The sequence below is a fragment of the Globicephala melas genome, chromosome 8 (genome assembly GCF_963455315.2).
Source record: "Globicephala melas chromosome 8, mGloMel1.2, whole genome shotgun sequence".
Taxonomy (NCBI): domain Eukaryota; kingdom Metazoa; phylum Chordata; class Mammalia; order Artiodactyla; family Delphinidae; genus Globicephala; species Globicephala melas.
In genome coordinates this window covers 15,717,869-15,742,487 of record NC_083321.1, presented here as the reverse complement: position 1 = coordinate 15,742,487, position 24,619 = coordinate 15,717,869, and the positions used below count along the sequence as shown (strand labels likewise).

The 24,619-nt window shown below is 46.1% G+C and overlaps 2 protein-coding genes across 3 annotated transcripts in view; both read left to right on the top strand.

Moving 5' to 3' along the window:
* Nucleotides 1-6,015, top strand: part of LOC115857517 (alpha-ketoglutarate-dependent dioxygenase alkB homolog 3) — a 181,723-nt gene extending 175,708 nt beyond the window's left edge. The window contains exon 23 of the mRNA XM_060303315.1: nucleotides 5,939-6,015. Coding sequence (XP_060159298.1) covers nucleotides 5,939-5,946 — 8 coding nt within the window. The 3' untranslated portion in view covers nucleotides 5,947-6,015. The remainder of the gene's footprint in view (nucleotides 1-5,938) is intronic.
* The window catches only part of EXT2 (exostosin glycosyltransferase 2), a 130,251-nt gene continuing 111,600 nt past the window's right edge, over nucleotides 5,969-24,619 (top strand). For both annotated transcript variants that reach the window (XR_009564866.1, XM_030864627.2), the window contains exons 1-6: nucleotides 5,969-6,504; nucleotides 7,445-7,534; nucleotides 12,960-13,076; nucleotides 19,312-19,507; nucleotides 21,322-21,461; nucleotides 24,445-24,538. Coding sequence is in view for 1 of the 2 variants with exons in the window: in XM_030864627.2 (XP_030720487.1) it covers nucleotides 5,969-6,504; nucleotides 7,445-7,534; nucleotides 12,960-13,076; nucleotides 19,312-19,507; nucleotides 21,322-21,461; nucleotides 24,445-24,538 (1,173 nt within the window). In the remaining variant the exon portion in view is untranslated. The remainder of the gene's footprint in view (nucleotides 6,505-7,444; nucleotides 7,535-12,959; nucleotides 13,077-19,311; nucleotides 19,508-21,321; nucleotides 21,462-24,444; nucleotides 24,539-24,619) is intronic.

Below are 24,619 nucleotides of genomic sequence, written 5' to 3'. Positions count from 1 at the left end.
GGAGATTTGAAATAGATTTATTACTTGAGGCCAGAGGTGCATTTCCTGCCCATGCTCCCAGGAGGGCGTTCTCCCTTCCCTCTGGTAATGTGGAACCGCAGGGAGGGGACCAGCACGTTTGAGAAGCTCAGCGTTGATTCTCCTCTATAGGCCAGGATTGACCTTATGAGATTTGACTATGGAGCTGGGTTCCCAAGTATCAATGAGGATGATAGGATTCTGAAATGGCAGAAGCCAGGTGGTGGCACTAACCATCAGAGGCAAGGCAGACACAATATCCATAATAAGCAGTGAGGCTTGACTCGAAACCAGTGTGTCTGGACCCACTGTGATGCTAAGAGAGCCTGGCATTCCTATAGAGGGTATAGATGGGCAGCCAACTAGGGTATTGTTTCACTGTATAACCAGAAAAAAAAAATCAACAGATGACAAGTAGAAGGCTGATGTCAGCTGCTGCAGTGGAAGAATCACTATCACCTAGTTTTCAGATGTGAGCCAGCTCTCAGACCTGTATCCCGTGGATTGAGGGGGAGGCTGGATCTCTTTGGAGAAGAACTTTGCAACATCCCTGAAAGTATAGACAGATGTTTCCCGAGTCCTTCCTCAAGGGAACTGTAGGTCTTTATCAGACTTGTGGTACATCAAGGAAAGGAGAATATCCAGACCTTCTGAGGGCTGTTAAGTACAGGGTCAGAGCTGATAATAATACCAGGCAACCTGCAGGCAATGGTGGATAGGAGTTTGCAGATAAATGACCTGGCCTCTCCTCCTTCTGAGGGACATGGTGTAGTTTGCATGGTTCTTCAGAGGGTTCCTAAAGAGCCCCTGTTACCCAGCTTGATAACACACTCCTACTGGCTTTCCCTGGTTCCCTGTCTCTCTTCTTGCTCTGTTCTCTAGCTCCCAAGTAAAACTGCCTGCACCCCCATCCTCGTCTCTGGTTCTTTTTGGGGGGTTAATGATGGGGGGGACTCAAACTGTGACAGGTGGGAAGCAAAGTGTGATGCCTAGGACTCTAACATAGTGGGTGTCAGCCTCTCTTCTTTCCAGCCCTCCTGATGCCCCCTTGGGACTGTGGAGCCAGGTCACGCTCCTACTCTTGGAGTTCCTGTGGCTCCAGGTCACCACCAGCACTTGGTGGTGTTTGATGCTGACATTCTGCCATGCTGGTGGGTAGAGATGTCTTGCTGTTTTATTGCCATACTTTTCCTGTCCATTAATTAGACTAAACATCTTTTCAGATGTTTATGTGCCATTTTGTGGCCTCTTCTGTGACATTCTTGTTTAAGTCTTTAGTTTTCTGTTGTTTGTTTGTTTTGGCTTTTTTGTTTGTTTCTTATTACTTTGTAGGAGCTCTTTATTCTGGTTGCTAGTTAGTCCTATTGGTTACCTGTATTGCAAATATCTTCTAGTTTATAGCCTGTCTTTTTACTTCCTTATGATGTCTTCTGATGAATAAAAGTTCCTGATTGTAACACTGAATTTATTATTTTATCTTTTTGTGATTTGCATTTTTTGCATTTCATTTTGGACATCGTTCTCTGCCTGGAATTCACAGATATTCTCTTTTGTGTTCTAAATATCTTACAGTTTTGCCTGTTACGTATAGCTCTTTAATCTGCCTTGAATAGATTTCCTCCCCTCTGGCTGCTTTTAATATTTTTCTTTGGCTTTCTTTTTAGTGGTTTTACTTTGACATATCTAGTTGGTTTTTGTCTTGTTTTTGGTTTTTCTTGTATATATTGTACTTGGAGTTGAGCATTTTGAATCTGTGAGTTGATATATTTCATTATGTTTGGAAGAACTTGACAGCTGGATTTTTGTGTCTACTTCTGCCTTCAGTCTTTGCATTATCACACATCATGTAGCCTCTGGCAAATGGAAGGTGAAAAAATAATGTCAGTGTTATTATAAAAATAGTTCAGATCCTTTGAAAGGGTCTTGGGGACCCCCTGGAGCCCCCAGACTGTATTTTGAGAATCACTGGTCTAAGATTTTTGGTATTAGTGTTATACTAGCCTCCTAAAGTAGGTCAGGAAATGTTTCTCCTTTTTTCCAAACTTTGTGTAAAATTGGAATTATTGTTTCTTGACTGTTTGGTAGAACTTGGAAAATCTTTTGGATCTGGACTTTTCTTTATAGGAAGATTTTTTAAACTTTTGCTTCAGTTTCTTTAATGTTATAGAGCTTTCCAGGTTTGCTGTTTCTCCTTGAGACTGTTTTAATAAGGTATATTTTTAAAGAATCTCTCCATTTCATTTAAATTTTCAAATATTTTGGTATAAGTTCATTGATACCATCTCATCTTTTAAATACATGCAGTATTTAGAGTTATGGGCCCCTTTTCATTCTAGTATTTATTTGTGCTTTATTTTCTCTTTATCTTGATTAATCTTACCAGAATTATGTCAAATGTCAATTTCTTTTTTTTTTTAAAGAAGATGTTGGGGGTAGGAGTTTATTTATTTATTTATTTATTGCTGTGTTGGGTCTTCGTTTCTGTGCAAGGGCTTTCTCTAGTTATGGCAAGTGGGGGCCACTCTTCATCGCGGTGCGCGGACCTCTCACTATCGTGGCCTCTCTTGTTGCGGAGCACAGGCTCCAGACGCGTAGGCTCAGTAGTTGTGGCTCACGGGCCTAGTTGCTCCACGGCATGTGGGATCCTCCCAGACCAGGGCTCAAACCCGTGTTCCCTGCATTAGCAGGCAGATTCTCAACCACTGCGCCACCAGGGAAGCCCAAATGTCAATTTCTTTAGTCTTTTTAAAAAAAGGTTTAGCTTTGTTGATCCTATTTGGGTTTTAATTAATTAATTTCTGTGCTTTTATTTATTACTTAATTCCTTCTATTATCTTTGGATTTATTTTGTTGTGGTAATGTGTTTTTTTATAATCTGGAGCTCATGAAAATTGTAAAGGTCATATGTGGATACTACCTTGGTGGATTATTGCTCTAGTAGGTTATAGCCAGTATTTTTAAGAAGCAATAGGATAATAGAAGAACACAGTGTTCATCACATGTTCTGTGGCTAATACTGTGTACTAAGGTTAAACATTGTTTTGTGAAAATAGTGTTTTGTGATATATTTGTTTTATTTCAGATATTATACATAAACATCTATGTCTGTATTGGGTCATGATATAAAATGTTGTCTTATAGGTTTTAGTTTAAAAAAAGTTTTAAAAGCTACTGTGCCCTGGTGTTGCAGTGGTTAAGAATCCGCCTGCCAGTGCAGGGGACACAGGTTCGAGCCCTGGTCTGGGAAGATGGCACATGCTGTGGAGCAGCTAAGCCCGTGCGCCACAACTACTGAGCCTGTGTGCCACACTAGTGAAGCCCACACGCCTAGAGCCCGTGCTCTGCAACAAGAGAAGCCACCGCACTGCAATGAAGAGTAGCCACTGCTCGCCGCAACTAGATAAAGTCCGCATGCAGCAACAAAGACCCAACACAGCCAAAAATAAATAAATAAAATAAATTTAAAAAGAAAAAAGCTACTATGTTAAATGGTAGTTTGTCTAACATTAGTGAAGATTTCAAACCTAGCTGCATAAAATAAACATGCAAGGGGCTTGCTAAATCGGTAGATTCTTTGACCTTATTTTAGACCTACTAATACAACCCTCCAGTGCTGGGGCTAAGGACTCTGTGTTTTAACAAGCTCTCCCTGTGTGCTTCTTATCATTTGGGTGTTTGAGAACCACTGATTCAGGATATAGACACACCTTGAGAGCCTGTTGGGCAGTTCTGGCACGTGGTATATGGAGAGTGCAACTCCTTGCGTGCATTTGTCCCAAGACCTCTTTTCTAGCTCCAGGAGAGATGCATGGAGAGAAGGAAAACGATAGGGTGGGCCTGGTGTAAGTAGGGGTTGGGGGCAGGCTACGAACATCCTGTTCATCGTTAGAATGACAGAAAAAGTGAAATAGCTCTTGTGCCTGCATTTCTGGCATGGAATCCATTAGTGTATATTGAATGGCTAATGTATATACCCCAAAGATGATAATCTTTAAGCTTAAAATGTATGAACTTTCATATATTAGTCCATGACAAGCACATTTCTTTTCTTTTTTTTTTTTTTTTTGGTGGTACGCGAGCCTCTCACTGTTGTAGCCTCTCCCATTGCGGAGCACAGGCTCCGGACGCGCAGGCTCAGCGGCCATGGCTCACGGGCCCAGCCGCTCCACGGCATGTGGGATCTTCCCGGACCGGGGCACGAACCCGTGTCCCCTGCATCGGCAGGCAGACTCTCAACCAGTGCGCCACCAGGGAAGCCCACAAGCACGTTTCTTGATATGTTCCAGATCATGGTCTCAGAGAGATACAAGTTGAAATCATTCATGACCATTCAGCACATTTTACCCAAAAAGCTGATGATGATTGCAACATTCAAGGCTTGACGAGACCCTGCTGGCTAGGAAGGAAGCAGTCTTACAGTGTGGGCATGACTGGGGAGAACTCCGTTTAGCTATAGTGCAAATGGTTGATAAACCTTAAGATAGACCTCTATGAGCTTTTCAGTTATTTCCCTTTATATTAATAGCTTTTCCGAATGAGGCCATTTTGAAGATCGGGATTTTGACCTGTGGAATGCTGAAGTCCTAAAGTCTCTTGTTGCAGTAGCGTGTCTGTGCCAGATGATGCAGTCACACTCAAGGCTTTACCCTCCCCACACGGTAGCTAGGCATCAGGTGTCGGGCTTGTTCGGTAAGGATCTTAATTTGTGGTCTGCAGGGGGACTCTGCATTTTCAGCTGAGGACTAAGGATTTTCTTTGTATCTGTCAGTGATGCTTATTGGCTCTTTATCTATTGCTACATAACAAACCACCTCAGAACTTACAGACAGCCACAGCAACAGCCATGATGTATTTGCTCGCGATTCTGCCATCTCTACAGAGCTTGGCGGGGCTGGTTCACGTTTGCTTCACATAGTTTCCCCTGGGGTCTTCCTGAGGTTGCCCTAAGCTGGGAGCTCAGCTTCCTTATAACGTGGCGGCTGGCTTCCATCGGCTACAGGGTCTCTTAAGTCTTGGACTCAGAAGCCCCAGAATCTCACTTCGGCCACGTTCTTTTGGTCAAACAGGTCACAAGGCTAGCCCGAATTCAGGGGGAAGGGAAAGAGATTCCACCTTTTGGTTGGACGAGTGGCGTGCACCTTCACCAGTGGGAAGAATCGTTGGCATCAATCTTTAGAAATGGGTCTACCTCATTGGCCTTTCTTTTCCTCCCTCCACCTCTCCTTTCCTCCTTCCCTGTTTCTTCATTTCTCCCTTCCATCTAAATGTGTCAACTATCCCTTTATTACAAAACATCAGTATATATTTTATTTAAAGATTAAGCTTCTCTAATACCCCTTGGCCTTTTCTTGATATTTTCTTAGTGGTGTTTTTACATTCCGCATTTTGTTATGGTTTTGTGTCTCATTAGCATATAAATTCCTCTAAGGTAGGTTTCCACTTTCTTCTTTGTTTAGGTCCTCTATGAGGGTTGAATGAATGAATGAAAACAGGCCTTAGTACAATGAACGAAACCTCAGTTTGTCCAGATGAAGCATCAGTTTATGTTAGGCAAGTATTTGAAAGCGAAATAAAGCAACTGTCTTCAGCTGTTGCACTTTTGACTTTTCTTCCTTGGTCAGTGCCCCTCTTCCTAGGTCGCACGCGTTTACCGGCTTATGCTTTCAGAGAACATATATCTATAGAATATAGTAATATTTTTACATTATGTTAACAGTATTTATATTAAGTATGTAATATTGAATACATCATATTCTCATATGTACACATTTATTTATTTATAAGACAGGTCAAAAATCCCTTTTCATTATTTCATCAGACCACTTAAGGAAAAGAGGTAGATTCAAAGCTGAACGGTCCTTTCAAGTGTCATCTGCCACCCTAAAAACTTCACTTTTCTCTCTTCTCCCCTGGTAACCAGGAGTGTGAGGAAGAGGCTCTCTGGGTCATTATGTGTGCCTCGGTCAAGTACAACATCCGGGGTCCTGCCCTCATCCCGAGAATGAAGACCAAGCACCGCATCTACTACATCACCCTCTTCTCCATCGTCCTGTTGGGCCTCATCGCCACGGGCATGTTTCAGTTCTGGCCGCACTCCATCGAGTCCTCAAGCGACTGGAGCGTGCAGAAGCGCAGCATCCGCGACGTGCCGGTGGTCAGGCTGCCGGCCGACAGCCCCGTCCCCGAGCGCGGCGACCTCAGCTGCAGAATGCACACATGTTTCGACGTCTACCGCTGTGGCTTCAACCCCAAGAACAAGATCAAGGTGTACATTTACTCTCTGAAAAAGTATGTGGATGATGCGGGTGTCCCAGTGAGCAGCACCATCTCCCAGGAGTACAACGAGCTGCTCACGGCCGTCGCAGACAGCGACTACTACACCGAGGACATCGCCCGGGCCTGCCTGTTCATCCCGTCCATCGACCTGCTCAACCAGAACGCGCTCCGCGTGAAGGAGACGGCGCAGGCGCTGGCCCAGCTCTCCAGGTATCACAGCAGGTCTTCCAGGAGCTAGAGGGAAGGAGGGGCAGAGCCAGTGGTTCTCTTGAGCTGGTGTCCGGCTGCCTGCTTGTCTCTTATCTCATATGGGGGTGAGTGGATGAGCGACTGACTTGTAGGAGGACTGGTGCTTTGGGCACCTGGCCTCTGTACCACCCTCCCGTGCCACTGCTGTGGGTTCCCAGCCTCTTAACGTTTAGAAGCTAAGGATGCTTCCCATGCTTTTCCTTTGAAATTTAAGCACTTTTTTCCCTTCTTTATTACTCACATAATATACATTCACTATAAAAAGTCTGAAAATACAGGTAAGCAAAAAGAAGAAAGTAAGGTTCATTCCATAAGCCTGCCTCTAAGAGATGATCATTAATATTTTGCTGTTACTTTTCAGTCATTTTTGTATAAAACATAGGCATGTATGTATACATTTTTGTATAAAGTATATATACCTATGGATGTGTATATAACATTTTTGTCCAGAATGGGATCACACAGCAAAACACGTTCTCTTGCTGCCTTTTTCCCTTCATTTATCATGAATGTATTTCCAGATAATTTCATCTTCATCTGTCGGTTCTACATGACTTTAAGGGCTGTATAGTATTCCATTTTGTACATGTTCCCTAATGTATTTAACTGGCCTTCGGTTTATTTATTTTTTGTTTCTGTAACCAAATGGTGAACACTCAGGTAGCGTTCAGGTTTTCATTAGCATAAGCAGTTCTGTAGTGCACAAGCTTGGAGTGCACATCCCCCAGCTTTACTTTCAAGGAGCCAGGCCAGTGCCTGATGCACTGTTGGGATCTGCAGGCACTCCTGAGAAGAGGCCCTGTTATGGGTTGGGGAGACTACTTGTCATCCAGAAACTGACTTGTCTTTGTTTCTTCATAGTTGATGTGTGAATTCTCCTACATGTTTAATTTCTTAATAGGTGGGATCGAGGAACCAATCACCTCCTGTTCAACATGTTGCCTGGAGGTCCCCCAGATTATAACACGGCCCTGGATGTCCCCAGAGACAGGTAGGTGTATTTAGGGCTGTCCCCGTGATAGGGTTCTGAGGATTAAGTAAATGCAAGACCCTTTCGTTCATGAGAAATCATATTTCTCAGCCCACTGGGACGTACTTTGTAACCAGAATTGTTTGTTAAAGTGGAGAATTGTCCTAGGCCTTTTCCTCCTCAAGACCTAGAAGCATCAGACCTGCCTAAGTCTGTTGGGGAAAACCAGTTGGAGCTTAGGTCCCAGCGGGGCATCTTTAAAGTTTGTCTTGTCTTCCTAGTCTGGGTTGTGCTCTCCTGAGCGTAACCTCTCCTCCAGCCCCCGCACGGCCTGGTTCCTCACTGGCTTGTGTCAGCTTTCTCCGCATTTGGGAGCATTTGCCAGAGGTAGAGTCGCAGCTACTGAGGGGAGAGGGCGTGGCTGTGTAACTGGAGCCCGTAACATCCGGGGAATGAGGGCACTCTGAGTACCATTTACTCTCTGTTGTTTCAGTCAGTGGGCTTCTTTCCTTCCTTCCTAATAACACTTCCGAACAGGCAGATCCGGTGTGGGGCGGCCATGACGTCACGGCTGCAGTTGCTTACTGTGTTTTGGCCCTTTTGTGCATTGACTGCACCACCTCCTGGAAAACTCAGGAGGGAGGTGCCGCTTAAGGTTCCTCTCCCATCACTGGGTTCGAGGGTCTGAAGAGAGCAGAAAGTTTGGGCCCAACATGTGGGTCCGGGGCAATACTCAAGGTAGAGGATTATTGTAATTTCATATATGAACTCATTTATAACTAACTTACAGTTATTACAGTTGATGTTTATTACAGTTGATCTTTAACTCTTAAAAGATCATTATTACAGTTGATGTTTATTATTTATTACAGTTGATGTTTAACTTTATTGATGTTTAACTCTTAAAAGATCATTGTTACTGAAAAAGGTGAGGCCAGCTGTGGGAGGCCAGCATTGTCATTTATGAAAATCTACACTTAGTACTGCTTTTCCCCAGAAGATTAAATCTAAGCCCTCTTTGCTTTAAGTGATTATCTAGAGTCAGTATTGAGTTTCTATCTGGAAATACAATTATCACTAGAAAAGACACACCCCAGGACCATTCCTCAACTTTGGTGTAGGAACCATTTTGGACGATAGAGGGCAGTCAGGCCACACAAATTCTGTAGAAACCATCTAAACGCAAGGTGATCCCTGATTTGGCTCTCAGCCCCAGTGTTCCTGAGTGGGCTGCTGTTCTATGCGTTTGGTTGTTCTGGGAAGGTGAAATACTTTAGAGGGTAGAGAAGGGAAGGGAAAGAGCTGTTAGGAATGCAATGTCTTCACCTGCGGTTCTGTTTTTTTTTTTTTTTTCCTTCAGTGTGTGGGCCTCTCACTGCTGTGGCCTCTCCCGTCGTGGAGCACAGGCTCCGGACGTGCAGGCTCAGCGGCCATGGCTCACGGGCCCAGCCGTTCTGTGGCATGTGGGATCTTCCCGGACCGGGGCACGAACCCGTGTCCCCTGCATCGGCAGGCAGACTCTCAACCACTGCACCACCAGGGAAGCCCCTCTGGGTTTGTTTTGAGAAGGGCTTATTTCTGTTTGGGACATTTCACTTTTGCTGACATTTTGGTATATGTATCTGCATGGGAGAAGTATTTTATTTTTATCAAGTGCACACGTTAAAAGGGGTTTCATTTCTCTGCAGCAAAGTGTCAAGTAATCAGGAGAGAGTGTAAGTCCTTGCTGGTACTTAGGTGTTAAGGGTCAGGAAGGTTAAATCGTTTTCCCTGTGCATGTGTTTTTTGTAAGTGATTATAGACAATCCTGTAGCAAGTAATGAATCATCATATAGTCCTCCTTTATCTTTCCATGGGAGAAATATCATTTTGAAGCCTAGGTAGTCTTCTGGGTGGGGTAAGGATAGTAGATTTGTTTGTTAATTTTTCTTATCCTTTGTCCTTGCTTCTGGATTCAGAGGAGGCAAGAGCCATGAGTGTAGAATGGTTTCAGCAGGAGCTGCACATCTGATTATTCAGAAATTAGAAAACAAACAGGCTAGATTAGACTGTTTCTAAGATTCCCCTGAAATCTAAAGTCCTAGGTGTGATTATTTAAGAATTACTTGACTCAGGGAAACGCAAGGACCAGGACTGAAGCAAATGTCCGCTCAGAAAATACATCTTTTATGCTGTTTGAATCTGCTTTTCTCTTTCAGGTTTTAAAAATCCTATGCATGGTACACATATACCTTCTTGGTACAAGATTAGAACAATATGCAGGGGTACAAAGAGTAGAAGTATGCTTTCAAATCCTCCTCTTTTTACTCTCTTACTGAGAGGTAATCACTGTTATCAAACACTGTATTTTTCGAGTCTTTATTTGATGGATTTATAGTCAAACACACACATGTATATATTCACATACCCATTTTATTTTAAGTCAAATGACAGCAAATTGTACCTCTTCAATGTCTGACTTTACTGATCTTTGTTTTCTCAGACACATTCTATAATTTTATTACTACCTTAGATTTTTGTTATCCTTTCTTTGCACGTATCTCTCACAAATTTCTACTTTCGTATGGGTGTATATTTATTTAAACTTCTTACGGAAACTTTTAACCTTATATAAAAGAAGAGAAACCAGTACAGTGAGCCCCGCACACCCACTGTCCAGCTGTGATGTCGTCAACTTGATTTATCTGTATTCCTACCTGCTCCTCGCTAGATTATCTAGAAGCAAATCCCAGATGTTATATCATTACATCTGTAAACATTTCATTTGAGGCTCTGCATAAGAGCTTTTTAAAAAATGTAACTACAGGGGCTTCCCTGATGGTGCAGTGGTTAAGAATCCGCTTGCCAATGCAGGGGACACGGGTTCAAGCCCTGGTCCGGGAAGATCCCACATGCCGCGGAGCAACTAAGCCCGTGCGCCACCACTACTGAGCCTGCGCTCTAGAGCCCGCGAGCCACAACTGCTGAGCCCACATGCCACAACTACTGAAGCCCGCGCACCTAGAGCCCGTGCTCCGCAACAAGAGAAGCCACCACAATGAGAAGCCCGCACACCACAGCGAAGAGTAGCACCACAACTAGAGTAAGCCCACGCACAGCAACGAAGACCCAATGCAGCCAAAAATATATATATATATATATAACTAGAATACTATTATCATACCTAAAAAAATTAACAGTAGTTCTTTAATACCACCAGATATTCACCAAATATCTAGCCATTGCTCAAATGTAGTTGTCTCATAATTTTTTTTTTTTTTTTTTTTTTTACAGTTTGAGTCAGTAAACAAACAACGATAATCAGTAGAATTGGTCAGTTTCTCTTTTTGAAAAACCTAAAACGTGAAGCTTTATATTTGAGGAATTTGCGGGCCTGATTAAAAGGAAGCAAAAGATACACTTGCAGACGAACTGTGTTCAGGCTCTGTGAATACTCACATGGGAGGAGGCGAGCTGTGAGAGCGTCTGGGAAAGACCCAGGGTAGGGATGCTGAGTCCACGAGGCCAGGCTGAGAGGAGGAGGGTCGGTGATGTCCCTGAGTCAGGAAGTCCCGGAAAGTGCTGAAGATTCTGGTGACACTTGCAGTGATAGAACGCCTGGTGTGAGTGTGGTCATCATAGTGATGCTTTCTTAGCTGCAAGGTTTGTATTCAGTCTCTGCGGCTTTGGAACGGATCTCTGATTTGGGGATACATAATGGGAAAACAGAATGTGCTTCTCAGAAATTTACTTTTCAGTCAATGTAAAACACGTGTTCTGTAAAACAAGGGAGGCTTACAATTTTTTCTCCATTATAATGTTAGGGAAAGCTTGGCAGAAGAAGATACAGTGACTTCGAGTTGAAGTCTTAGCAGCAGGGCCGGTGTGCGGGTTGTTTGACTAATTGCAGTGGTGACTCTTCCTAAGATCACACACCAGATTGCACATGTGTGATCTGTGGCAGGAGACATGCTTCGGGTTGCATGCTTTCCTCCTACCAGTGCTTAACCCCCTCCCTTACCCCCGGGGCTCCAGGTACAGAGTAACAGTAAAAGTTGGCATCATGTACACCTGCTTCCTTTCTCACTACATACACATGCTCCTGTCCTCTGGGGTGTGGGTGTAATTACCTCATCACCCACTACCCTGGCTTACCTGGACTGCTTGGTGCCTGTATGTCGGATCAGTGTTTGCTTCTCTGCACATAGGTTGTGGGGACCCATGCAGTCTGCTTGCCATCATGGTCATGGAACCCACCCAGATTCATGTTGGACGGATTCATTGCTGAATGCCACTCAAGAAAAATAAGACCGTATGTTGATACGAAAGCTAGTTACTGAGTCTTACATAGAGGACTGGCAGCTGGAGAGGTTTTTAGCCTGCACGTTACCTCCCTGACCAATTCTTGGTTTCCTAAAGCTTAAACAAACACATTGGGATTTCCAGGGGTGGTTTGAAAATCTTTGAACTTACACTGGTCATGTTAGAAGGGAATGTAGGCTGTCATCAGGGCAGGGAGGGGATTGGTAGCAATCAAGATGGCACAGAATGTGGCTTTTCAGTTCATACACTTTGGCTCAGACTGTGCAGTGCATGGAACTGGCATCACTCTGCCCCAGTAAGTGATTTGATGGGTTTGCAGCCCCAGGGGCAGAATAACTGTAAAAGTTGGTGTGATATACACCTGCTTCCTTTCTGATGAAGTGTCATTGTACTACTTGCTGGATCCAATTAAAACAGAGTCTTCTTGGCTTTCTAACTAAGGAGAATAAAAGCTCATGCATACAGACTGCAAGAGAAGCACTAAATGTCCAGTTCTGGATTCTGCTTCCTGTAGACGGAATTGCGTTAATAAGACTGAGTAGCTGGAATGGATGGTGAGAGCTGGTAGAGGTTACGCGATGCACACGGAGCTCTGGGATGACAGTGGAAAGAACTGCTCGGGGCGGGAATTGGAGAGAGGCTGGGGTGTAGGCAACATGAGATGTGATACTTTGCCGTCACCACTGCTTTCTTTGTCCATTGTCCCCTGAGATTCCAGTCAGTGGGGTTGGTAAGTGACTTCCCCAGCCAGTTGTCCTGTACAGACCTATTATTATTGCTGTTATTGTAAGTGTGTTTAAGAGTTGGGTATGACTTTTGGGAGAGGTGAATGGGATCTGAATGAGGTGACAGAGGGGCTGTTCAAAGGGAGTCCTCCTGGCTGTGATGTATTTTAAAACATAGAAAGTGGGGAAAGACTACTTAGGACCCCGAGGAAGGGTGGTGACTCAGGAACAGGATGCAGCTGATGTCCAGGAGGTGTGATTGTACAACATTGAGCACAGTGCCTTTGTAGAAAACGGACTTAGTAAACATTAGCTGTGGTTGATATTGTTATGAATATTCAATTACCCCTTTCCACAGAGCTTATCAGAATGAAGACCTTCTCTCTTTCTCATCATTTGACAAAATCCTTTGCTTTCAGGGCTCTGTTGGCTGGTGGTGGCTTTTCTACATGGACTTACCGGCAAGGCTACGACGTCAGCATTCCTGTCTATAGTCCGCTGTCAGCCGAGGTGGACCTTCCAGAGAAAGGACCAGGGTGAGGAGCATTCGGCACAGCAGGGTGTGCTGGGAGATGCCGGCGAGGGCCAAAGCATCGATTACAGGCCAGGGTCTTTGAGTCTGCCATTTCCCTGCCTCACCCCAACTTTACTGATCCTTCAGTTCTCTCTCTCGCTCAGTCAGTTTTGAGTGCTGTCTACCAGGCTTCCCAAATCAGAAATCTATGTGGTGTCGTCAACTCTTTCCTCTCCCTTACTTCCTGTATCAGAATAAGAAGTCCTATTGATTCTGCATCCTACGTATTCAATATTTTCTAGCTCTGTCTACCTCTCCCTCTCTCTGCACCCACCCTGTGCCAGGCGACTGTCGTCCTTCCTTTGGATTGCTGAAATGGCTTCCTCTGTGGTCTTCTGCCTCTGGTCTCGCGGTTCTCCAGTTTGACGGTTGGCATCACGTTGTTCTTGGGAAGCCCAGAGTCCTTAAAATGTCTTTCAAGACCCTCGACTACATGACCACTGTCTCCATCTCTAGCTTTTTTTTTTTTTTTCCTTATAATAAGCTTTGCTCTCTCAGTTTTTCTGGGCTGTAAACATTGTCTGGAAATCCTTTTCCTCATTTTCATCAGACTAATGACCTGTTCCCGTCCATCGTCCATCCCCAAGACCACCTCCAATTTTGATGATTTGCAGGAGGACCCACAGGACTCAGTGTGTAGTCATACTCGTGGCTATGTTTTATTACAGCAACAGGATGTAAATCACAGTCCCCAGAGAGCAAAGGCACATGGGGTGACGTCCGGGGACACCAGGGGCTTCCAAGGGTGCCCTCCCCTTGGCATCACACAGGAGGGGCTTACTTCCCCCAACACCAAGTTGAGACAACCGTGTGAAATGCTGCCCACCAGCTAAGCTCGTTAGAGATTCAGCGCCCAGGGTTTTTTTGGGAACGAATCCCATGGGCAGTCTCTGCGTAGCACGTGCTGTGCATAATTCCAGGCTCCCAGAAGGAAAGCAGGTGTTCAGTATAAACCCTGTTGTCTGTACAGTTTGGGCCCAGTGAGCCATCCTTACAGTTCTCCCCCCAAATCGAAGTTCTGTGCACCAGCTGAGGGCCAGCCTTTCGAAAAAGAGAGCCGTCAGTCTGTGTTAACTCTGCTCTGCACAAGGTGCTGCAGGCATCTAGTGGGTGGAGGCCGGCGATGCCGCTAAATCTCTATGATGCCCAGGGCAGGCCTCACTACAAAGACTCATTGGGTCCAAGTGTTGGCAGTGCTGCGGCCGAGAAAGCCTGGGCAAGACAGGGTGTGAGCAGGTGAGGAGCGAGTCTGGCAGGCCGGCTCAGCTGCCTCTGGGCCTCTTTCTTAAGACTGCTCGGACGAAACTGTCTTTATCGTGTCATCTCTTGAGTATAATCTAGCTCTCTCTCTCTTTTTAAAATAAATTTATTTATTTATTTTTGGCCGTGTTGTGTCTTCATTGCTGCGCATGGGGCTTTCTCTAGTTGCGGTGAGCGGAGGCTACTCTTTGTTGCGGTGCGCGGGCTTCTCGTTGTGGTGGCTTCTCTTGTTGCGCAGCACGGGCTCTAGGTGCGTGGGCTTCAGTAGTTGTGGTGTGCAGGCTCAGTAGTTGAAGCTGGCGGGCTCTAGAGCGCAGGCTCAGTAGTTGTGGCGCACGGGCTTAGTTGCTCCGCGGCATGTGGGATCTTCCCGGACCAGGGCTCGAACCCGTGCCCCCTGCATTGGCAGGCGGATTCTTAACCACTGCGCTACCAGGGACGTCCCTAGCTCTCTTACATTGGTTTAGGACTGTCACTTCCCTTTAGACTTAATCCAGGGAAAAAAACATACCGAAAGGAAAAGATTCAGTGAAGCTGAAACAAAGGAGAGCAAACCACTCCGAACAGTAATTACCTTCAGAGAGTAGTTTCAAAGATTTACAGGCTGTTTTCTCGGTGGTGTTTTCTTGGTAACTTAATCTCTAATTTTTGTGTATAACTAGGCTGAAATTAACATCTTTAGATGGCTTAAGGCTGCAGTTGATTTCTAAACTTCTGATGTTCAGTAACTAGATAGAGTAGCGCTGTACCTTCAAGGGTAGCAGGAGGACACTAAAGGCTGCGATGGGCGTGGTCCTCCCCCTGCTGGCCAAGGGGTGGATTTCTACAGCCCGACTTAGACCCGCCCTCTCCATTTCCCCACCGGTTTTGCAGTCTGGCCCTGCAGTTGTGTTTCTTTTACAAACAACACTCCCCTCCCTCTGAAAAAAAGGGGGAAAAAAGCAAAGCAAAGCAAAGACAGGCTCCAGACTCATCACACTTTCCAGGGACTTGGGAGGAGGCAGTGTGGGTGACCTCGCGGCAACATTTGGGATCTGTTGCTCTTTGTGAGAGTTGCTTTTTAAGGGAATTCCCACACCTCTTGAGGGCTGCATAGAGTAGTAAGAGGCTTGTTTTTATTTTAAATCTCTCTCAATATTTTTCAATGGGAAGCTGAGGACTGCTGCTACTGATAGCTTCTTCTCACAGCTGTGTTGGCCTCAGCTGGAATTCTTGTCATTTTCTCTCTAAAAGGAACTAAATTGGGAGTTTACAACTGTTACTATTGAGGGAGACTTCGAGTTCTCAGCATGATTTTACTTAAGCTTCGATATCAGCACTGCTGGGAGGAAACATGAAAGTCATAGCTGGTAATTTTAGTCCTTGAAAGAAAAACAAATCCACCTTAAGATTTTGTTTGCTTAAAACTAAAATGGGCCTACTCCATCGACCAGCCATCTGCCGGGTCAGGGAGAGCCAGCATGCAGGCAGGGGGAACATTTTTAGACTCTTGTTCACATCTGCACATTTATGTAGAAAATGGTAGTGGTAGGTGGGGACCCAGGGAGCCTGGTGGCTGAATGTCTAAAAATAGAACTGTGTTCTTAACAGCGAAATCCAACCCAGAGCCTTTCTTTACTCAAGAGTTTCTTTGAGCACCACATGTTAGCATCTGTATTTATTTCTCTGTCTATATAGATGGGTCTCTCTCTCCCTCTCTCTCTCTCTCTCTCTCTCTCTCTCTCTCTCTCTCTCTCTCTCTCTCTCTCTCTCTCTGTGTCTACGTGTATTGAAAACCATGCGTTCATATCGGTATCTTCAATTCCATCCAACACTGCAGGGGCATTCTGGTTTTTCTCTCTTTCCATATGTGTATATATATATATATATATATATATATATATATATTTTTTTTTTCACTGCGCCTCTTGCGGGATCCTAGTTCCCCAACCAGGTATCGAACCTGGTCCGTCGGCAGTGGAAGCGTGGAGTCCTAACCACTGGACCGCCAGGGAATTCCCTCTCTTTACATATTTGTGATTCCCTTCTCTGACAGTGAGAAATCTGGCTCCCCTTATCCTCAGTGTCTTATCTGATCAGCCCTCTTGTATGGGACCAGAATTCTGTCGCGTTGTTGCCGCTGCCCCCTCACTGCACAGATACCCTCTCCACGCCCACTCAGACTCTGACCCTCATGTAGCGCTCCTGCTCTCCCCATCACCCCAGGACAGATACCCTCCTCACCCTTCTTGAGTCTGACCGCCGCCCGCACTGGAGTGATGCTACTCTTGCCATCACCCTTCCCCACGCTTTCAGCCTGCCGGGCCTCTAACAGTCTTCTGGGCTGCCCGGATGCCCTCCTAACCTCACCTGGTCTCAGCATCCCATGCTGGGGGGCCATAACTACCTCTACCCCTTCCCCTGTCACTCTTTTAGGGATCTCGTACCCTGTGCCAGGCCACCTCCCTGCTCTTCCCCCAAGTAGAAGGTCTCCCCCCACTAAGACTTCAGCATTCCCTGTGGGCGGGCCACCCCGCTGTGCAGAAGCACCCTCTTCCCTCCAGGACTCCAGCACTTTACCTCCTCCTGCATGGACACCCCCTTGGATACCAGCATGTTTATTCTTGTTCTTAGCAGCCCGGAGCACCAGTTTTATGTTGCTTAAATAGAAAATCTCCAGAAATATCCAGCGAGTCCCAGGGCTCCAGGACATCCACCGTAGAACCAGTGTCTTGGGAATTGGAAAGACCTTTAGAGGCCGTTCAGCTCTAACTTAATGTATACCTTTTGCTGTTACTTCTTAATGAAAAGTTTTCTGATTTGTCATAAAAAGGACTCAGCACCTCACAAGACAGTTCATTTCATTTTCAAATGGCTTTAATTGTTAAGGTGGTTTCCATGCTTGTCTTGAGAGTTTGACTGTAAATCTTCCTCCTGTTTAAACAGACAAGTTTGATTACAGAAATACTTTGAATGGAGGCGGTCTTCACTTTGGGATGATCTGAGAGTGCTCCCCGTATGTGATCTTCCCATCATAAGTCATCCCTCTGAAAATTAAAATTGCTTTTACAAAAGAAAAATAATTGAGGCTCAGGGCTGGGAGTAGAATTCAAGAGTCTGTTTCAGTGGCTAGAAGGAATACTTTTGGCTGTAAATATACAGTGTATTGTTCAATAAAACGTGATTTAGGGGGAAGTTGCCCAGGATGAGCGAAACCAGTCGCTACAGCTGATCCACACTGTCTCCCTGACGGGCTGCTGTTCCACATCTCTCTTACCTCTGCTTGCCTCTACCCCGGGCTCTGGGTCTGCACTACCGTCCAGGGCAGCTTTCTCAAATAGAACTTTCAGCGAGGAGATGATCTGTATTCGTGCTGTCAGGTGCCCACTGGCCACATATGGCTGTTGAGCAGTTGAAATGTGGCTAATGTGACTGCGGAACTGGATTTTAAATTTTAATAGATTTAAATGGTCTCACGTGGCTAACTGCTGTTGGGCAGTGAAGTTCTAGGGAATCTGCTTGTCCCTTTCTTTCCTCCCTGTGGTGTGGGCAATACCCTTTGCTTTTAGTTCAGCTATAGAAAGAAATGACCAGAAGAAATGGCTCTGAGGATTTGAGAGCCATGCACAGCTATGGTGACTGCTGCTCTGTTGAGCTGAATTGCTGGCAGGGAGAGTGTTCACCTTCTCAATCACTGCTCTGGGTCTTGTGGGCATGAAGCGTAATGCTTGGGAAGGTGCCACCTGCTCCGTTAGAGAATGATTATTCTTTGGCCATGGGTGGATGCATACGGTGTTCTCCAGCTGGACCCTCCAGATAAGCCTGAGAAACCGTGGAAAAACAAAACAATTACCCTTTCTTTCTCCCAAAGCAAGAAGGAAAGCGGTGGGATGGGGAGTGGGGTTCAGACTGTGGCCTTTGGGTTGTTCCTCATGCATCGCTTCCTGTTATCTTCCCTGGTGGCAGTACCTAGAGAGGTGTACGTTCAGTATTTTCCCCGGTCTGTACCAGTTTGAGGTAGATTTGAGTGAGTCCTGCTTCTAGGTCTGATGGGGGTTTCATTTCCTCTGGAACCTGCTTTATATTCTTCCTTTCTTCTACAGTGATCCCTGCTGGTCCCTCAGCCCATGTCGTGTTTATGCTCTGTAACCTGTCTGCCTGCGGGAGGGAATGACTTACCATCTGGTCTCCCCAGAGTCTTCCCCCAACTCCTGGCTTACTCACTTTGTGCTCACGTTTTGTCTCTCGTGGAGATTAAAGTGGCGCTAGCTTCTTGGAAGTCCTCCTTTCACTCCATTTTCCTGCTATCCGGATGTTAAGACTGGTTCTATCCCTTGGTGAAGATGGTTTTTTCCACTTGTTCTCAGTGCCCAGTCTGGTCTTCCCGAGTCCCTGTGGCCTTGAGGATGGGGATGTTGAGTGGCATAGAGTGCCACCCAACAGCCGGAAGCAGTCTTTCACCTATTCTGCTTTCACAGCCACTGCTGTCCATTAAGACGCCTTGTTTTCCTGTTTGAAGGATGCAGCCCGCTCTCAGTTCCTTTTCAGAGCAGAGAGCTCATATAGAACTAATGGCAACATTTGATGTTCTTCCAAATAATCAACCAGTCAGTCCGTTTCTGTCTTTACACATATACATACACCCACACGTAAAGCATGTTCCCTTAGCTCGGCATATTATAAGCATTTCCTCAAAACATTAAGAACTTTTCCCAAATGAAATCTTTAATGACGGCATGACGCTTCAGCATGTGAATGAGACATAGATTGCTTTCTTAGACTGTATAATATTTTAGATATTCAACAATGCCGCAGAGTATAATTTCCCAAAAAGTCAAGGATGTGAATAAAGAAGGGTGAGAAAATGCTTGTTGCCATTAAGTTTAATAACAAAGTTGGTCTCACCTTGACTCGCACAGCGGCTGCAAGGTCCCAGTCCCTCGTTTTGTCCTTCGTAGGCCACGGCGGTACTTCCTCCTGTCGTCCCAGATGGCTCTGCATCCCGAGTACAGAGAGGAGCTGGCCGCCCTCCAGGCCAGACACGGAGAAGCGGCGTTAGTCCTGGACAAGTGCACCAACCTCTCCGAGGGCATCCCCGCTGCCCGAAAGCGTTGCCACAAGCACCAGGTCTTCGATTACCCACAGGTGCTGCAGGTGAGTGCCACCCGGCTCCTCTCTCGGGGCTCGGCACAGGTCACATCCGCAAGGTGAAACTGACCCCAGCAGACAGGTGTTTCCCACGTTCAGCTAGCAGCACTCCCCAAGGGGAGAGGAAGACAGAGTGCTCTTCACTGCAGCCATGGACCTCCAGGAGCTTTGGCATCTGTGTACTGTTTGTGCAAAGCTGCTTGGCCTGTGAGCGTTCCTACTCCTTTCAGATCTTCATCTTACTGCAAAAGCACAAATCCCATAGATTTATAGAAAAGCCACATAGACAAAGCAGGCATATGTATTTTGCTTTTATCACTGTATTCATAATCCAGCCCAGAGAAACTTCCTTCTCGAAGGTGCAGCTTGTATCCTCTGACTGTGACAACCCGCAAGGCCATGGTCAGCTTTTCCTGAGTGGGAGGTTTTTATTTTTTGTTACCGTTTTTGTCTCGTGGTGTTTTTGCCGCCCTTAGCATGTCCTACTGGTATTGTGGAAGTGGCAGGGCTTCCATAACCAGAAGCAGAGTAGTCCTTTTGGGGATGTTTTATAAGCAGGATATTTCACATTGCAAGGGCCTGGAGGCTAGGAAAGGAGAAATTGAGTTTTGTTCACTTAAATATTTAAAATACAGACAGGTTAGTTCAAGGAGAAATATCAAGGAGCTGGTGTTTTTTTTTTTTTTTTTTTTTTTTTAATCTCCAAAGAGTACTGGCCCATGCTGAGATTGTTAAAATACTTTCTTTCAAAAAGTGCTGCATCTCCTCTGGAATGTCTGACTGATAACAGTGGTGATGTGAGCACGAGTATTTATAGTAACCTTTGTCTAGACAGGAAAAATGGTTATCAGCACGTGTGTGCACATCTGGACACCGACTCTTTGGGGCCAGCTGAGCTGTCCACCTGCGCCTCCACCATGACTGATGCCCTTTTTCCACTCTTGCTGTTTTCTGGTTTATCCCCGGAGGAATTTGGCATGTTGAGTTTCTTCATATTTTTTCTGAACTTTCCTTTTCTCTAGCTTTAAAGATTAAACAGTGTTTTGTTTTTTAACTTTTTTTCCTCCTGAAGAGGCAAAAACTGGGAGAAACTGAGTATGAGAGATGGGGTCTTTTCTTATTTTGGTTGACTTATTGCAGCTGTTTCTTCTCGTGTACATGTCTCACTTTCCCAAACGTGTCCCACATCGAGTACAAGTTTGAGGCAGTGAACGAGGAAGAAATTTTTTGAGATTTTGCTTTTTGTTCGATGGATTGTTTCCAAGTAGAACATATCTGTCTTACTACGTTTTCTAAGGCATTGCATTCATGAAGTGAATGTCTTCTATATGCAAAGCACACTTCTAGATGCCATAGGGAGTAGAAAGATAAAAGGAGATTTGATACTTTCTATTTAGGGGGTCCTCTAGGGAGACTGATAGGCCCAGATCAAATAATTCTATAACAAGGTAGGCGGAGGTAAGTGTTCTGAGCGCTGTGCAGCCACTGTGCCACAGTGTGTGTACACAGCACACTAGGACTGAAAGAATCCAGCCCTTGCAAAGTGACGTTGTTGAGTGTCCAGAGGAAGACGTAGACGTGTGTTGTGAACATTTTCAGAATGCCAGCAGTGGAGGCATTGCGCTGATACTGGAGAGTGGAAAACCAGAACATTGCAGCCACTTAAGCTTTTCAGTCTTACTGGTGTGACCTGTTACCTTTCAACATTTTTGGTGTTGCTTGGCTTCAGCCCTTGAGAGAACTTCATGGTCTGCCGGGATCAGAGTAAGTGGATCAGTGAAATTGGTACGTAATCCCTCCCTCTGCCTGTGTTCCTGCAGGAGGCTACTTTTTGTGTGGTCCTTCGAGGAGCTCGGCTGGGCCAGGCGGTGTTGAGTGACGTGTTGCGGGCCGGCTGTATCCCAGTTATCATTGCAGACTCCTACATTTTGCCTTTCTCTGAAGTTCTTGACTGGAAGAGGTGGGTGTTACCTTCTGATAAACTTTACACCAAGAATCCTGCATGGATTAGATTTTAAAAGTCCCCCCAACAATTCTAACGCATAGCTAGGTTGGAGAACTACTCCTTCAGACTGTTTTTGCTATATTTTCCATAAGGAAAGTTAGTCCGTCGGCCTGGAGCCGAGGTTGGCCAACAGGCCTTTGGGCCAAATATGGCAGGCTGCCACTGTTTGTAAATAAAGTTTTATTGAATCACAGCATACCCATTCATTTACACATGATCTTCGGCTGTTTTTGAGTGACAGTGGCAGAGTTGAGTACTGTAGTTTAAAATGACAGAGATTACGTGGCTTGCAAAACCTAAAATATTTACCATCTGGCTGTTTACCCTTGACCTAGAGCAGTGGTTCTCAGCTGTGACTGTAGAGTGTACTCACCTGAAGAACTTTTAAACACATACCTGGGCCTTGTCCTCAGGACTTTTGAAGCTCCATGGGCAATTCTGATTTGTAGCCACCGTTGAGAACCACTGCTCTAGAGTCTGTTGAATTTGCATGAAGTGCTGTCTGGAGGCAGAGCGCCTGCACACGGGTGAAAGCTTAGAAACACTCCCAGTGGATGAATGGACACGCGTGCGTCCTGCCTGGACATGACTGTCAGTGCTGTGCTTCATGGAGTAGTCTGCTCGTCTCTTGTTGTTTCATTTCCCCAGGACATTGGAGGTTAAAGGTTTTTGAAAACGAGTTCCTTTTGTACATACCTCTCAGGCTTGTCTTTGCCTCAAATGCTTAATTGCTTTCTCCTCTCCCACCTTTTTTTTTTTTTTTTTTTGCGGTATGCGGGCCTCTCACTGTTGTGGCCTCTCCCGTTGCGGAGCGCAGGCTCCGGACACGCAGGCTCAGCGGCCACGGCTCACGGGCCCAGCCGCTCCGCGGCACGTGGGATCTTCCCGGACCAGGGCACGAACCCGTGTCCCCTGCATCGGCAGGCGGACTCTCAACCACTGCGCCACCAGGGAAGCCCCTCCCACCTTTTTTGATACCCTGTTCAAGCCTGGTCACCACAGGTATTTGAACAATTTAAGTAGCATTCATTCATGTGTACATTCATTTATCTCACATTTACTGGAAAGCCTACCGTGAATAATACAGGCTCTGCTCTTAAGGAGGTGAGAATCCAGTGGGGAAGACAAACTCACAATTATAGTATTGTATGCTAAACGCTGTAACAGATGCATGCAGGGGGTGCTCTGGAAACCCAGAACAGGGAGGGAGCCCAGTTCAGCCTGGAGGAGGAGGGTGTGTGATTCTCTGTGTCCTGGAGAAGTGATGAGCCACTTCCAGTCACTTATTCATCTGTGGACATATGTATTGAGCACCCTCTCTTTGCCAGGTACTGTGTTGCGTATGGGGATACAAAGATGATCAAGGTCAGGTCTTGCCTCCGAGAAGCTCTTAGTCCAGTGGTGGGAGATAGACAAGTAAGCCAGTGATTACCAGATGCAGAGCTGAGATGCGGCCCTGGCTGGATGGGATGCTTGGAGGGGGAGGAAGAGACACATACCCTTGCTGGCTGTGGGGTCGGGTAGGGCTTCTCAGAGGCAGTGACCCTGAGCTGAGTCTGAGAAGATATTCATTCCTACGAGGATCTAGATGTGCTTGGGTAGTTGTAATTAGGGATAAGTGGTGGAAGGGCTCTGGATTTGAAGACAGAAGGCTGGGGTTCAGATAACCAGCTCTATTCCTGGCTAGCTTTGTGATCTTGCCAATCATTTAACCTTTTTGAGCCTCAGTTTTCCCATCTGTATGGTAGAAATCATTTACTTATTTAACAAGTATTTATTAAGCGCAATTGTGCTAGGCAATATGCCAGGTGCTCGGGTATGCTGGTGATTGGGACCAGACATGGTTCCATCCTAATGGACTAGGCTAGTGGGCGGAGGGGGTCTCAGGTTTTAATAAATTAACCTAGACGAATGTAATGACCAACTCTGCTGAATCCATGAAGGGTAAGTCGTCATCGAGCCCTCTCTCCCTTACCCAGCATCTCTAATCTGGTGGCATGTCCTGCTGGCTCTGCTCCCTCGTCACTTTCATCACTTCCTCTCTCTCAGCATCCCTTGCCTGGACCCTGCAAGGGGCCCCAGCTGTTCTCCCTGCTTCCGCTCCTGCTTTCTGTAGTTTGTTCTAACTCTTCAGGCAGAATGATCCTGTTGGAACCTAACCAGATCGTGCCGTGCCTTCCTGACCCCTTCTGTGGTTTTCTATCTCAGTGAAAGCGTAAGTCCTTAAATGGCCAGGGAGGCCCCAGAGGCTTTGCTGTGACCCTCCCTCCCCTGTTTCTCTTCATTGCCTGGTATTCTCCACCTCCTTTACTGTGCTCCTGCCACACTGGCCTCCTTGCTGTTGCTGGAATGTTCCCGACACCCTGCTTCCTCAGGTCCTTTTGTTTATTGTTCCTCCTGGAATGCTCTCCCTCGGGTGTTCCCCTGGTCCTCTCACTCCCTGGCCTGCCTTCCATGTCTGATTTGTTCACTGTGGTATTGCCAGGACCTAGCACATAGTAGGGGCTCCATAAATACATGCTGAGGAAATGAATGGATTGGGGAATGTAGCTGAAGGAGAAGAGTCATTGTTAATTCGGAGCGGGCAGTGAGGAGTGAAGAAGAGTAGCACGTAGGCAGAATTGGACGCGCAGAGCCCTTGTGGTTCGGCAGAGTGTGGTATGTTCAGGAGACTGAGAGGGTACCTGTGTGGCTGAAGCACAGTGGGGAGTGGACAGAGGATGGGAGAGGAATGGAGTGGTGCTGGGGAGCTGAGAGATGGAGCTGGTCAGCCCTGAGAAAGGGGCGAGGAAGAGGGACTACTCCCTGCAAGGACTGTGGGGCTGAGGTTAGTTTGGGTGTTGTTGCTTCTGCTTGTGAGAATTAAACAAGAAATGTACGTAGCAGTGCTTTGTGTACAGGGCTGCGCGTCCATCAGTTGTTTTGCTCTTGTCCCTAGAGCATCTGTGGCTGTGCCAGAAGAAAAGATGTCAGATGTGTACAGTATTCTGCAGAGCATCCCCCAAAGACAGATTGAAGAAATGCAGAGACAGGTAAGGGGCCAGGCAGCCCTGTGGGGGAGGGGGCGTGGGTGACGTGGAAGAGTAGCCCTGGCTGCTTGGGTACAGAGCGAT